Source organism: Nicotiana sylvestris, chromosome 12 (assembly GCF_000393655.2).
Source record: "Nicotiana sylvestris chromosome 12, ASM39365v2, whole genome shotgun sequence".
In the NCBI taxonomy this organism is placed as follows: Eukaryota; Viridiplantae; Streptophyta; class Magnoliopsida; order Solanales; family Solanaceae; genus Nicotiana; species Nicotiana sylvestris.
In genome coordinates this window covers 77483155-77498442 of record NC_091068.1, presented here as the reverse complement: position 1 = coordinate 77498442, position 15288 = coordinate 77483155, and the positions used below count along the sequence as shown (strand labels likewise).

At 41.5% G+C, this 15288-nt stretch overlaps 1 protein-coding gene across 1 annotated transcript; it reads right to left on the bottom strand.

Annotated features, from left to right (window-relative positions):
• Positions 1 to 11426: 11426 nt before the first annotated feature.
• Positions 11427 to 11807, bottom strand: LOC104228687 (uncharacterized). The gene has a single exon (XM_070163924.1). The coding sequence runs from the start codon at positions 11805 to 11807 to the stop codon at positions 11427 to 11429; it is 381 nt and encodes a 126-aa protein (XP_070020025.1).
• Between the last annotated feature and the right edge of the window lie 3481 nt (positions 11808 to 15288).

Sequence of the window (15288 nt, the reverse complement as noted above, 5' to 3'; positions counted from 1 at the left end):
TCCTCCTTCCTATCTTAGTACTTTGTATTTTCAGACTTATTATGTATTATTCAGACAATGTTGGGTTGTACTTAGAGGCTCATGACTAGTGACACCAGATTCGGGTTGTGTTAGTGTATTTTCGTACTGGTTTCTGCACATTTCTGTTGATTTATATATTACATATGAGAGATTTGAGACTTAAATCTGTTTTAGAAAAAAAAATGAATTTATAAAAAGAATTCGATGTGGTAAGTGTTGGATTAGCTTGCCTAGTACTGTGATAGACGCCATCACGACCGGGGTATTTGGGGTCGTGACAAGTTGGTATCAGAGCCTAGGTTATATAGGTCTCACGGGTCATGAGCCGGTTTAGTAGAGTCTCGCGGATCGGTACGGAGACGTCTGTACTTATCCTCGTGAGGCTGCAGAATCTTTAGGAAAAACTTCACATTATTGAAATTCCTGTCGTGCGAATCTATTAATTCTAGTACTAAACGTCTGCTATTTTATTCTCTCATAGATGGTGAGGACACGTTCTACCGGGCAGGACGGACGACCACCAGTTGGGGCCACTAGAGGTCGAGGACACGGTCGAGCCCGTGGTAAGGGTAGGGGTGTGGCACGCACAGCAGCTAGGGCAGCACCTGTAGATCCACCAGCCACCCTAGTTAATGATCAGGTCCTAGTTATGGACACTCCAGCAGCTCAGCTCAGGCACCGACTGTGTCTATTGTGATTCCAGGCCTTCAAGAGGCCCTATCTCAGATTCTATCAGTGTGCACTGTCTTGGCTCAGGCAGTCTTAGTTACTATGACCGTAGCTACTACTCAGGCCGGTGGAGGTACTCAGACTACCGCTGCTCGCACAGCTGAGCAGGCAGTGTAGGGACTTCAGACACCGGGGGCACCTCCATCCCAACTGGTTACACCAGCTTAGGATTATGTGGTACTAGTTATGCCTGACGACGAGCAGCATCGATTGGAGAAGTTTGGTAGACTTCAGCCTCCGACTTTCAGGGGTACGGAGGGAAAGGATACCCAGGGTTTCTTGGACAAGTGTTAGAGGATTCTTCGTGCAGCGGGTATTCTAGAGACCAATGAGGTTGCATTTACTACTTTTCAGTTTTTTGGAGCTGCCTTTACTTGGTGGGAGGCTTATGAGAGGCATAGGCTTGTTGATACAGTGCCCTTTACCTGGCAACAGTTCTCCGTTCTCTTTTTGGAGAAGTATGTGCCACAGTCTCGTAGGGAGGAGCTGCGCAGGCAGTTCGAGCAGTTGTGTTAAGGTGATATGATTGTGAGGTAGTATGAGATGAGGTTCTCGGGGTTAACTCGCCATGCTGTTTGGTTGGTCCCTACGGATAGAGAGAGGATCAGGAAGTTCGTTGATGGCCTCACATATCATATTCAGATTCTCATGATTAGGGAGAGGGTGTCAGGTGCTACTTTTGAGGAGGTTGTTGACATTGCTCACGAGATAGAGTCAGTTTGTCGCCAGGAGTGAGATGAGAGGGAGGCCAAGAGGCCTCGAGGATCTGGTACTTTTGGTGGTGCTCCTTCGAGGGGTCAGTTTCAGCATGCAGAGGTCGTCCATTAAGACATGCTCAGTCAGCTCGCCAAGTTCATTGTGGGGCATTATCGGGCCATGGTTCTCACAGCTCACATCAAGTCCATTCATCACGCAGTGCCTTACCAGCCCAGAGTTCGTCCCATGCTCCAATGGTTCAGGGTTCTTCCATGCCAGGTCCTTCTACTGGTCATTCTGGTGCTAGGGGTTCCCTTCAGTCCCTGTTCCCCACACCAGGGAGTTGTTACGAGTTTGGAGAGTTTGGACATATGAGGAGGCAGTGTCCTCGTCTTCTTGAGGGTCCGTCTCAGCAAAGGGGTTAGCCCTCGACTTCAGCTCCAATTACTTCACCACCCGCTCTGGAAGCTAGGAGTGGGGGTCAGTCAGGTAGGGGTCGCCCAAGAGGGGGAGATCGATCAGTGGTGGTCAGGCCCATTTTTATGCACTCCCAACCAGACCAGATACTATTGCTTCAGATGTTGTGATTACAGGTATTGTCTCAGTCTGCCACAGAGATTCCTCTATATTATTTTATCCTAGTTCCACTTTTTCATGTGTAATCATATTTTGCTCGTTATTTGGATACGCCCCGTGAGTCTCTTATTTCATCTGTTCATTTTATTTATATCGGTGGTGATACTATTATTGTGGACCGTGTGTATCGATCGTGTGTGGTGACTATTGGGGGTCTAGAGACCCAAGTGGACCTTTTGTTGCTTTGTATGGTGGACTTTGATGTGATATTTGGCATGGATTGGCTATCTCCATGTTGTGCTATATTGGACTGTCATGCTAAGACAGTAACGTTGGCTATGCCGGATGTGCCACAGATTGAGTGGCAAGGTTGGGAAAGGTTATCTTTCATACTTACCCTTTGTGAGGGATGTCAGTGCAGAGACTCCTAGTATTAATTCTGTTCTCGTAGTGAGGGATTTTCCCAATGTGTTTACTGTAGATCTGTCGGGCATGCCACCAGACATGGATATTGACTTTGGTATTGATTTGGTATTGGGCACTCATCCCATTTCTATTCCACCGTATTGTATGGCATCGGTGGAGTTGAAAGAGTTGATGGAGAAACTTCAGGAACTCCTTGATAAGGGGTTTATTCGGGGTGCGCCTGTCCAATTTGTGAAGAAGAAGGATTACACGATGAGGATGTGCATTGATTACAGACAGTTGAACAAAGTTACAATCAATAACAAGTATCATTTACCTTGCATTGATGATTTATTTGACCAGCTTCACGGAGCGAGAGTGTTCTCCAAGATTGATCTCCGTTCAGGGTATCACCAATTGAAGATCAGGGACTCAGATATTCTTAAGATAGCTTTTAGGACCCGATATGGTCATTATGAGCTCCTGGAGATGTCTTTTCGGCTGACCAATGTCCCAGTCAATCATTTGATGAATAGCATGTTTCGGCCTTATCTCGACTCATTTGTGATTGTTTTCATTGACGATATTCTAGTGTACTAGCATAGTCAGGAGAAGCATGTGGAGCATTTGAGAGTTGTGTTGCAGAGATTGAGGGAGGAAAAGCTTTATGCAAAGTTCTCCAAGTGTGAGTTTTGGCTTAGTTCGGTGGCTTTCTTGGGGCACGTGGTGTCTAGTAAGGGTATTCAGGTTGATCCGAAGAAGATAAAGACGGTTCAGAGTTTGCCCAGACTGTCCTCAACCACATAGATTCTCAGCTTTCTTGGGTTGGGGGGCTATTACCGTCGGTTCGTTAAGGGATTTTTATCTATAGCATCACCCTTGACCAAATTGACTCAAATGGGTGCTTGATTCAGGTGGTCGGATGAGTGTGAGGCGAGATTTCAAAAGCTCGAGACTGCTTTAACCACAGCTCTAGTGTTAGTTTTGCCATCAGCTTCAGGTTTATATACGGTGTATTGTAATGCTTCAAGAGTTGGTATTGGGTGTGTGTTGATGCAGGAGGGTAGAGTTATTGTGTATGCTTCTCGTCAATTGAATCCCCATGAGAAAAACTACCTTGTTCATGATCTAGAGTTGCCTGCCGTTGTTCACGCGTTGAAGATTTGGAGGCATTATTTGTATGGTGTGTCTTATGAGGTGTTTACTAATCATCGTAGCCTCCATCACTTGTTCAAGCAGAAGGATCTCAATTTGAAGCAGTAGAGATTGTTGGAGCTGCTAAAGGATTATGATATTACTATCTTCTACCATCAGGTGAAAGCCAATGTAGTGGCCGATGCTTTGAACATGAAGGCAGTGAGTATGGGGAGTTTGGCGTATATTCTTGTTGGGGAGAGACCTCTTGCAGTTGATGTTCAGGACATGGCCAATCGGTTCATGAGGTTGGACATTTCGGAGCCCAGTCGGGTCTTAGCTTGTGTGGTTTCTCGATCTTCCTTGTTTGATTGCATCAGAGAATGCCAGTATGATGATCCTCATTTGCTTGTCCTTAACGATAGAGTTCAGCATGACGATGCTAGAGATGTGACTATTGGTGATGATGGGGTATTGAGGATGTAGGGTCGGATATGTGTGCCCAATGTAGATGGGCTTCGAGAGTTGATTCTATAGGAGGATCATAGCTCGCGGTATTCCATTCATCCGGGTGTCGCGAAGATGTATCAGGATTTGAGACAACACTATTGGTGGAGTAGAATAAAGAAGGATATTGTGGGATTTGTAGCTCGGTGTCTCAATTGTCAACAGGTGAAATATGAGCATTAGAGACCAAGTGGCTTGCTTCAGCAGATAGATATTCCAGAGTGAAAGTGGGAGCAGATCACCATGGACTTTGTAGTTGGGCTCCCACGGACATTGAAAAGTTCGATGCTATTTGGGTGATTGTGGATCGATTGACCAAGTCCGTGCACTTTATTCATGTGTGTACTACCTATTCTTCAGAGCGGTTAGCAGAGATCTATATTCGAGAGATTGTTCGCCTGTATGATGTCCCAGTTTCCATCATTTCAGATAGAGGTACTCAGTTTACTTTGCAGTTTTTGAGGGTCGTGCAGCGAGAGTTGGGTACTTAGGTTGAGTTGAGCACAACTTTTCACCCTAAAACGGACCGGTAGTCCGAGCGCACTATTTAGATATTGGAGGACATGTTGCGTGCTTGTGTTATTGATTTTGGAGGGTCATGGGATCAGTTTCTACCGCTCGTAGAGTTTGCTTATAACAACAGTTATTAGTAAAGTATTCAGATGGCTCCATATGTGGCTTTATATGGGAGACGGTGGAGATCTCCAGTCGGTTGGTTTGAGTCAGGTAAGGCTAGGCTTTTAGGTATAGACTTGGTGCAGGATGTTTTGGAAAAGGTGAAGGTGATTCAGGAGCAGCTTCGTGTAGCACAGTCGAGACGAAAGAGTTATGCTGACAAGAAAGTTCGTGATGTGTCGTACATGGTTGGGGAGAAGGTTCTACTGAAGGTTTCACCCATGAAGGGTGTTATGATTTACCGCTCTGTTTCCCCCGTTTCTGCTTCTTTATGTCTTGTTCAGCTGTATTATTTGGAATCTAGTTGGTTGGTTTGGGTTCGGAGTGGTTTTGCAAAGGGATGAGACGCTTAGTCTCTTAAGTTGGCCATTTAGTTGGAAAAGTCAACTAGAAGTTAACTTGTTAGTAAACAATCTTGGAATTTGGTTTTTATGATTTGGATAGCTTCGTAAGGTGCTTTGGGACTTAGGAGCGTGATCAGAATTTAATTTGGAGGTCCGTGGTAGATTTAGGCTTGAACTGGCGAAATTGGAATTTTGCCATTTTCCGGTTGGTTGTGGAGATTTTGAGATAGGGGTCGGAATGGAATTCCGGAAATTGGAGTAGGTCCATTGTGTCATTTGTGACGTGTGAAAATTTTCATTTCATTCGGATGTGGTTTGATAGACTTTTTGATCGATTGAGGAATTTGGAAGTTTTGAAAACCTTAGGCTTGAATCCGAGGGTGTTTTGATGATTTGATGTTGTATTGAGTGTTCCGAAGATTGGTATAAGTTTGAATAGTGGTAAATGACTTGTTCATAATTTTGGTTGAGGTCCCGGGGGCCTCGGGGTAATTTTGAATGGTTATCGGGAAGTTGGAAATGAGGCGCAAATGTGATCCCAGTGCATTAAGTGGAAACCGCAGATGCGGTTGGTTAGGCCGCAGAAGCTGTGAAAGGGCCATAGGTGCGAAATCCATGGGCCAGAAAGTATATAAGTTCCCCTTCGCGAAATTTGGGTTGTTTCTCACTATTTTTATCCGGGATTGAAGCTTTTTGGGAGATGTTGAAGAGGGAATTCAAGGGAACTTCGTGGAGTAAGCTTCTTGGAACTAAAACTCATTCTATGGTGATATTTTATTGATTAGACATGGAATTTATGGAAGTTAGTGGTTAAAATTGGGGGTTTAGGGTTTGAAATTGGAGACTTTGATTGGAGGATTTGAGGGGTAGTTTGTGGTCGGATTTTGATGTATTTGGTATGGATGAACTCGTGAGAGTGTAAGGACTCTAGTTTTGTGATTTTTATCAGAATCCAGGATGTGGGCCCGGGGGTCGAGTTTGAGCAATTTCAGGATTCTTGATGTAAATTGATTATTTTTGCATGGGCTTCATTCCCTTAGCATATATTGACGATATAATTCTGATTTTGGATAGATTCGACGCTAGTTGAGGCCGATTCGAGAGGCAAGAGCGTCGCGGAGTAGGATTTCATCCGGTTTGAGGTAAATAACCATTGTAAATCTAGACCTGAGGGTATGAAACCCCGGAATTTCGTACTGTTTTGATAAATGAGGTGACGCACATGCTAGGTGACGGGCATGTGGGCGTGCACCCGTAAGGATTGTGACTTGGTCCATCTCATGGCGACTGTATAGTTGCATATTTTGATATATTGTATATGATATCCATGTGTTTTAGCAATTGGTTTGTTAACTTGGGCTGAATGCCATGTTTAGACCCTTAGGGAGTATTTTACTACTTTTCTCACACTGTTTTGATTTTAAAGCATATCCTCAGTCATGTTTTAACTGTTACTACTTAAATCCGGTTTCATTACCCTACTTCTTAATATATGAAAACTGTTTAGGCTGAGTTTCCGTGATTTTCACTAATATGCCCGAGTGGCCATGAGGTTAATGGCTGAGAGAGATTAAGGACCTAATGGTGAGTATTATATATGTTATGGATCGGGTTGCACGCCGCAGTGATATTTATATATATATGGATCGGGCTGCACATTGCAGCGATATTTATATATATATGGATTGGGCTGCATGCCACAGCGATATATATATTGGGTCGGGCTGCGCGCCGTAGCGATATGACGTTTGGCATGTGGGAGCCCCTCCAGAGTCTGCACACCCCCAGTGAGCATAGTCGACTATATATTATGAATTGGGCTGCACGCCACAGCGGCTATTATTATTATGAGATATCTATTGAGTCAGAGTGCTGAGTGTGAGTACTGATTGACGAGAGCTGAGTCACGAGTGTCTGAGAGTCTTGCCTGAGAGGCTATACTTATGAGTGATACCTTGCCCGAGGGGCTTGTTTATGACATTTTGCTTCTTTCATATTTATTTTATATTGAGCCTTAGTTGAAAAATGTTGAATAAATATTTTCAAAGTATTTTTAATTGAAACTGGAGTTTTTACGAGAAAATTGGTTATTGAACTGCAGATTTTGACTTGATATATCTGTTGAGTTTTCTTGATAAGCATACATATGATTTTAAATGTGTCACTGCACTCAGACTTTATTTACTTTAGTTACTTACTGAGTTGGCGTACTCACGTTACTCCCTGCACCTTGTGTGCAGATCCAGGTGCCTGAGCATCAGAGTGAGAGCTTCCAGCACTCTTACAGTCTTATCCAGAGATCGCAAGGTAGTTGCACAGCGTTCGCAGCCCTGCCTTCCTCCTTCCTATCTTAGTACTTTGTATTTTCAGACTTATTATGTATTATTCAGACAACGTTGGGTTGTACCTAGAGGCTCATGACTAGTGACACCAGATTCGAGTTGTGATAGTGTATTTTCGTACTGGTTTTCGCACATTTATGTTGATTTATATATTACATATGAGGGATTTGAGACTTAAATCTATTTTAGAAAAAAAAATGAATTTATAAAAAAAAATTGATGTGGTAAGTGTTGGATTGTCTTGCCTAGTACTGTGATAGGCGTCATCACGAACGGGCTATTTGGGGTCATGACATACCGCGGGAGCCTTTACAATTTAGTTTTAAAAATCATTTTATCTGAAATAGCATCTCATGTTTTAGCCACCTTATCACACCATATGACTTCTAGTAGTTCCCTTAATAACCAAGCGTATCAAGCCCTCCTTATCTCACCGCATGCATTTCAACACCCAGACCTTCTACCACCGCATGCCTATCAATATCACAACATATCACAAATTACACCTCAAGTGCCCAATATCACAATTTGCTAGAGAGACCAAACAATAACAAAATTTCACAAAAAGGAACCTACGGCTCAGCCACAATGTATACAAAGTCTCAAAAGTAATCACGACCTTTACAACTCAATACCAATTTTAACAACAAGATATTCCACTGTTAAATAATGAATATGGAATAAGAGAAACAAAGATTTCAACTATACATGTAGAGCAATTAGCAAGTAAGAGATAAGACAAGTATACATGTGAAGTTAGACTAAAAATGAAGGCTATAACATGTTAAAGTAACTCAATTAAGACATGAAAGGAATTTACATAGCCAAAAGTCGGTAATTTTTCACATTTAGCCCGTGTACACAATCATCACCTTGCGTACATGGCTCTTCAACATAAAATTTATCACAAGTAACACCAATCCTAAGGGGAAGTTCTCCCACGCAAAGGGGAAGTTCTTCCACGCAAAGTTAGGCAAGCCACTTACCTCAAATCATGAAAACTAGAAGGACTTTTCCTCGATTTTCCAACTCCGAATGGCTCGAATCTAGCCAAAATAATTTCATACTATAAATATAACCATATGGAACTAATTCAAACAATGAAATTACGATCTTTGCAAAAACAAATTAAAAATAATTGACCCAAAACATCAATCCGGGCCCGATCTCTGAACCCGACAAAAATTATAAAATTTGAATACCCATCTGATATCGAGTCCAACTATACAAGAGTTATTCAAATCCGACCTCATTTCTCCTTTCAAAACTAAAAAATTTAGTCTACGAAGTTCTACCACTTTTCCCTAATTTTTTCAACTCCAATCCTTTATTACATGATAAAAATAATGATAAATTAGTATAATTTAACCAAAATCGAGTTAGAAATTAGTACCTTAACAATCCCTCTGAAAATTCCTCAAAATTTCGCCTCAAACCGAGCTCTCTAAGTCTAAACTGTAAAATATGAAATAAAACCTCGATTTTGAAACTTAAGTCTGGTGCCCAATTAATTGCTTATCGCACACGTGGAATTTGCTTCGCGTTCACGATGGACAAATTTTCATTAGCCCACTTATACACGAACGCAGAAGACTGGTCGCGAATGTGATGAGGAAATTTCCAAATCTACGCGATCGCGTGCACCCCTTCACGATCACATAGAGAAATGCATCCACCTGTACAGGTCCTCCCTTCCTTCACTGCGAATGCAACACCTCACACGTGTTCACGATTTACTGACCTCTCAAGCTTCGCGATCGCGTATGCCTTCACTCAATTTGCATAGAAAAAATCTACGTCGGTCAGTCATAAAGCTTCATGATCGCGGCCCCTTACTTGCGACCGCATAAGAGGAAACCAGAGCTGAAGAGAACCATAACTTCAACAATTCCTCAGTGATCCGAAATGCGTCGAACATGGTCTGCATTGGACCCGAGGCCTCCAGGACCTCAACAAAGCATACCAACAAGTCCTAAAACATCATATGATCACGTTTGAAGCGTCAAATCACATCAAACAATAATAGAATCACGAATCGCACATTGATTCAAGCCTAAGAAACTTATGAACTTCTAAATTCCAAAATTAATGTCGATTCATACCAAATCAACTCCGATTGACCTCAGATTCTTTAAACAAATCATAATTGACATTACAGACCTACTCCCACTTTCAAAATCGAGTTCCGACCGGATATTAATAAAGTCAACTCTTGGTCAAACTTTCCAAAATCCTCCAACTTTTCCACTTTCGTCAATTCACGCCGAAATGACCTACGGACCTCCAAATCAAAAACTGGACATACTCCTAAGAACAACATCACCATAAGGAGCTATTGGAACCATCAAAACTCCATTCTGGAGTCATCTTCATACAAGTCAAACTACGGTCAACTCATACGACTTAAAAGTTCCAACTTGGGGACTATGTGTCCCATTTCACTTCGAAACTCTCCCGAACCCGAAACCAAGTTCCCTGACAAGTTACGTAACAATATATAACATAAAGGAAGCATAAATTAGGAGATTGAGGCTAAAATACTCAAAATGATAGGCCCGATCGTTACACAATCATAACTGGTTTGGTTAGGTTTTAACTAAAAAAAGTCGTACTGAAACCAAACCATCTTTTATAAAAAAAATATTTATTTTAATGTAATTTATGAATATTTCTTAATTTTTTCATAGTTCTCACTTTTAACGTTGTTACACCACGCAATATTACATTGATATTACATCCTGCAGTATTAAATTAAGATGATGTTGCACCCTGTAGTATTGTACATTGAATTTATCGTAAGGTAATTGACATAAGTCCAAGGGAAAAGATTATTTGAAGATTATAAGTATTATGTTATTTTAAACAAATGATGAGTAAATTCGTGAAGCTGAGAGGGGAAGCAAGTCAAAGAAAATGGATTTTTCGTCCAAGTTTGGCGTATTGGGATAAAATACGGGCTGAGCGTTAATACCCGATATTTATGGACTAGTGTCATACAAGGTACTACATGACCATGATAGTAAGGTGTAAAGGTATGTTAAAAGCAAGTAGTATTTTAAGTAAGTTGAGATAATTCTTAATTATGCGGGTAATTGGTTAATTACCGGATAACGGGACATTACCTAATTAATTGGGGATATATTGGATAAGTATTAAATATCATGATGTGGCAGCCCCATATTCAAAGTAAATGACTACAACAACAACAACAACAAACCCAGTTTGATCCCAACAAGTGGGGTCTGAGAAGGGTAGTCTGTACGTAGACCTTACCCCTACCTAATTCAGGTATAGAGGCTGTTTCCAATAGACCCTCTGCTCAGGAAGGACAAGAAGAAGTAGAGGAAAGCAAGGGAGGAAGAAAGATGGAAGATAAAAGAAAAGGGAGAGATAAAGGATAAGTGGTACCAAATAATAGCAACAGGGAATACAATATCTGAGGCGAACAAAACCACATAATCTAATAAAAATATAAGAATATGAAGGGACATGAATACTACTAAGACTATCGGTGAACAGCTATAGACTACCTACTAACACGGTGAACAGCTATAGACTACCTACTAACCTTCTACCTTAATCCTTAACCTCCACACTCTCGTATCAAGGGTCATGTCCTCAGTGAGCTGAAGCATCGCCATGTCCTGCCTAATTACCTCTCCCCAATACTTCTTAGGCCTACCTCGACCTCTTTTCAAACTCTCAATGGCCAACCTCTCACACCTTCTAACAGGCGCATCAATGCTTCTTCTCTTAACATGTCTGAACCATCTCAGCCTCAACTCCCGCATCTTATCCTCCACGGAGGCTACTCCCACTCTGTCCCGGATAGCTTCATTCCTAATCCTATCTCTCCTGGTACATCCACACATCCATCTCAACATCCTCATCTCTGCTACTCTCATCTTCTACACGTGGGAGTTCTTGACTGGCCAACACTCAGCCCCATACAGCAGAGCCGGTCGAACCACCACTCGATAAAACTTACCCTTAAGTCTTAGTGGCACATTCCATACAAAACACCGGAAGTGAGCCTCCACTTCATCCATCCCGTTCCAATGCGATGCACGACATCTTCGTCAATCTCCCCATTACCCTGGATAATAGACCTGAGATACTTAAAACTCGCTCTCTTGGGGATAACATGAGCATCAAGCTTAATCTCTACGTCTACATCATGGGTCTCGTCACTAAACATGCACTCCAAGTATTCTATCTTGGTTCTACTCAGTTTGAAACCTTTAGACTCCAAGGTCTGTCTCCAAACCTCCAACCTCGCGTTAACTCCACTACGCATCTCGTTAATCAACACTATATCATCGGCAAATAGCATACACCAAGGCACCTCCCCTTGGATGTGACGCAACAATACATCCATCGTCAAGGCAAATAAAAATGGGCTAAGAGTCGATCCCTAGTGCAACCCCATCAGCACAGGGAAATGATCCGAGTCACCACCCCGAGTACTCACCCGAGTCTTAGCATTATCATACATATCCTTAATCACACTAATGTACGCTACCGAAACACCGCTAACCTCCAAACACCTCCACAGGACCTCCCTCGGAACTTTATCGTATTCTTTCTCAAGGTCAATAAACACCATATGCAAATCCTTCTTCCTCTCCCTGTACTGTTCCACTAATCTCCTTACCAAATAAATCGCTTCCGTAGTTAAACGCCCCAGCATGAATCCAAACTGATTCTCGGAAATAGACACGTACCTCCTCACCCTGGCCTCCACCACCCTCTTCCAAACCTTCATAGTGTGACTCAACAGCTTGATACCCCTATAATTATTGCAATTTTGGATATCACCCTTGTTCTTGTAAAGCGGAACCATCATACTCCACCTCTATTCTTCGGGCATCTTCTTTGTCTTAAAAATAACTTTAAACAGCCAGTGATCCACTCCAAACCTGCCCACCCCGCGCTCTTCCAAAATTCCACCTAGATTTGTCTGGCCTCGTCACTCTGGCCCTGGACATCTTACGCATCGGCCCTTCCACCTCCTCTACCGTAATCCGCCTACAGTACCCAAAATCCCGCCGACTCTCAGAGTGCTCCAACTCAACCAGCACAATGCGTTTATCCCCCTCCTCAATACCGTAAATGACTCACATTATAAATTGAAAGGTGGCATTTAAGTGTCATTTGCATGTTTGATTTAAATGACTTTGCACCATATTCAAAGTAAGGTGACTTACGTACAAGCTACCATGACCTTAAATGTTTGATTTGTGGTCTTCATTGGTCATAAGCTTCTTCCTAAATTCCAAACAATCGCAAGAACAGAAGATTACACTCCAACAAGAACGGAAGATTACACTCCAACAAGAGTGGATATTAATCTTGAAATAAAACAATACCAACAAGATTTATTAGCACCGTAGAAATGTGACATTTTGTGATTCTAAAGGAATACGGTACAACCTTTTCCAAGAATATCATATGGATTTTTCCCTACTCTCAGTATGTTAAGGTTATCCCGTCTTTCTTTTGGCATGATCTATGCGACACAAACAAAACGAGAAAATGCACAACTTCCATAAATGACTCTATTCATATAAGTATTAGAGGTGCCTATATTCTTGAATTTCCATGTGTCATATTAATCTATCATCTATTCATGGGTCTCAGAAAAATACGTAAGTTGAAAAAAAAGTTTACTTCATGATATTACTCAAAGGCATAATGCTCTTATGACATTCCAAGAGATTTTATGGACGTACTTCGTATGCATTGCATTCATGTACATTGACCCATGACCAGATGGAGTTATATACGCATATATATATATATATATATATGGGAAAAGGTTATGACATTATATACGCATCACCATCTGATCAGCTAGTATACGTTTATGATTTACCCACAGTAGCCGAGATGATATGATGGTATGCCCTTAGAGGCTTGACGATGTTATGAACACATATACCCCTACATGGTATGACATTTATATGCATATGTACGACATTATAATATTTAATGATTCACAGAGTTATTTAGATATACATGTTGAGTCTCTTACTTCATGTTTCTCTTATGTCTACTAGTTACTGATTTTTATTCCTTATATATTCGGTACATTGTTTGTACTGACGTCCCTTTTGCCTGGGAACGCTACATTTCATGCCCGCAGTTCCTAATAGACAGGTCGAGAGTCCTCCAAGTAGGCTATCAGCTCAGCGAAAGCTGTTGGTGCGCTCTATTTGCTCTGGAGTTGCTTCTTTGGTCGCTATGATTAGTACATGTATTGATTGGTATGGTGGGACCCTCTCCCGAACTTTATAATATTATGTATTCTTAGAGGCTTGTAGACAGATATCATGTATACGGATACTTGTATGGGTTTGTCATCCTATATTTCGAGTATATACAGAATTATGTCGACCTTATAGGCCCATACTTCATATGTATAAGTTTGTATTTTCTCATGCTTTACTCCAGTTATTTTACCTATGATATAATGATATGATAGATACATTATGTTGGTAATCGGATGAGTAAGATACCGGGTGCCCGTCGCAGCCCATCGGTTTGGGTCGTGACAAAAGTGGTATCAGAGCAGTTCTATCCTCGAGAGTCTACAAGTCGTGTCTAGTAGAATCTTATTTATGGGTGTGTTGTGCACCACATTTATAAGCAGGAGGCTATAGGGCATTTAGGACTGTCACTCTTTCTTCTTACTATAGATCGTGTGGTAGAGCTTAGTTGTAAGAATTCAAATTCCTAACTTCTATTTTATTCGTAATAAGATGATACCTACGTCCAGAAAGACGGTTGGTAAAAGACATGGCTATGGAAGAGTTGAGTCAGAGGAACTTGACTTTGCATCATGCTTATGATAAGTAAAAGTCAGGTCTTCAGCAGATCATGTGCGTACTGAAAGGTGTAAGCCTCTTAGTAAGGAGTCTTGAGGCAAGAATACCTATCCACCTTAATGGTGAAAGACAATGAGAGATTTAGAAGATAAATACATGTTTCAACAAGCAAAAGAAGTAAGATGAAGAGTACGAGGCACTCAGTTGATGAAGGTTAACGGTGTTTATAATTCAGGCACAGGAATATAAGCTTTTTGAGTTATATTCAACAGTAACAGAGGTATGTACAATTGGTCGTACCCATCTCAATTATGCCCTATGGGGGCTAACAGGTGTAGTTTAAGAAATGGACGGAACATCAGGACCCGCTAGGGTTAGAGTAACCCAAAATGGTGAATGAATTGTTTGTGTTAGTTGACATTTCCGAAGGTTATTATAAATGTGCTAATAGACCTTCTTGTGAGACACACAGATGGTGCACTCTAGAATATTAAAATTAGATGTGAATACTAGCATGATCAAAAAAAGTATTTATCTTTAGTGTGACTCTCGTCCCTAGTAGAGCAAGGACGTTGAGCAACCCGAAGAGCCGATGGATAAAGCACGGAGAGCAAAAAGCAAAAGAATGCTTTGCTGAAGTTTTTAGAAGAAATGGATAGGCCGGAATATTAGCAGAGTAATGAGAAGAGAGATAAGAAAGAATTATGAGTAAGGTGCGATACATGGATGATAACGGTAGATCAAAAAACATAGTTAGGTGAAGGAAAAGATGAGAGGTGATAGGCCTCAAGAAAACAATAGAGTATAGGCTATAAAGTCATATCCTCATTTCGAGAAATAAGTTCGTGACTCCAACACGACTATCAGAAGGGAGAGTTAAACCCCAGAGTAATAGGAATCGGTATGGGCTGGGGAACAAGATAAACTAAACATGAATTAGGGACTGAATGATTTGATAATGGTCGACATCATGAAAATTTCAGATTTCGTTCCGGCGATAATAGAATGGACAATAGAAGAAAATTTATGAGA

Excerpts from the sequence above, each read along its gene's own strand:
- LOC104228687 (XM_070163924.1), bottom strand. The coding sequence starts at position 11,807 with ATGGATGTATTGTTGCGTCACATCCAAGGGGAGGTGCCTTGGTGTATG.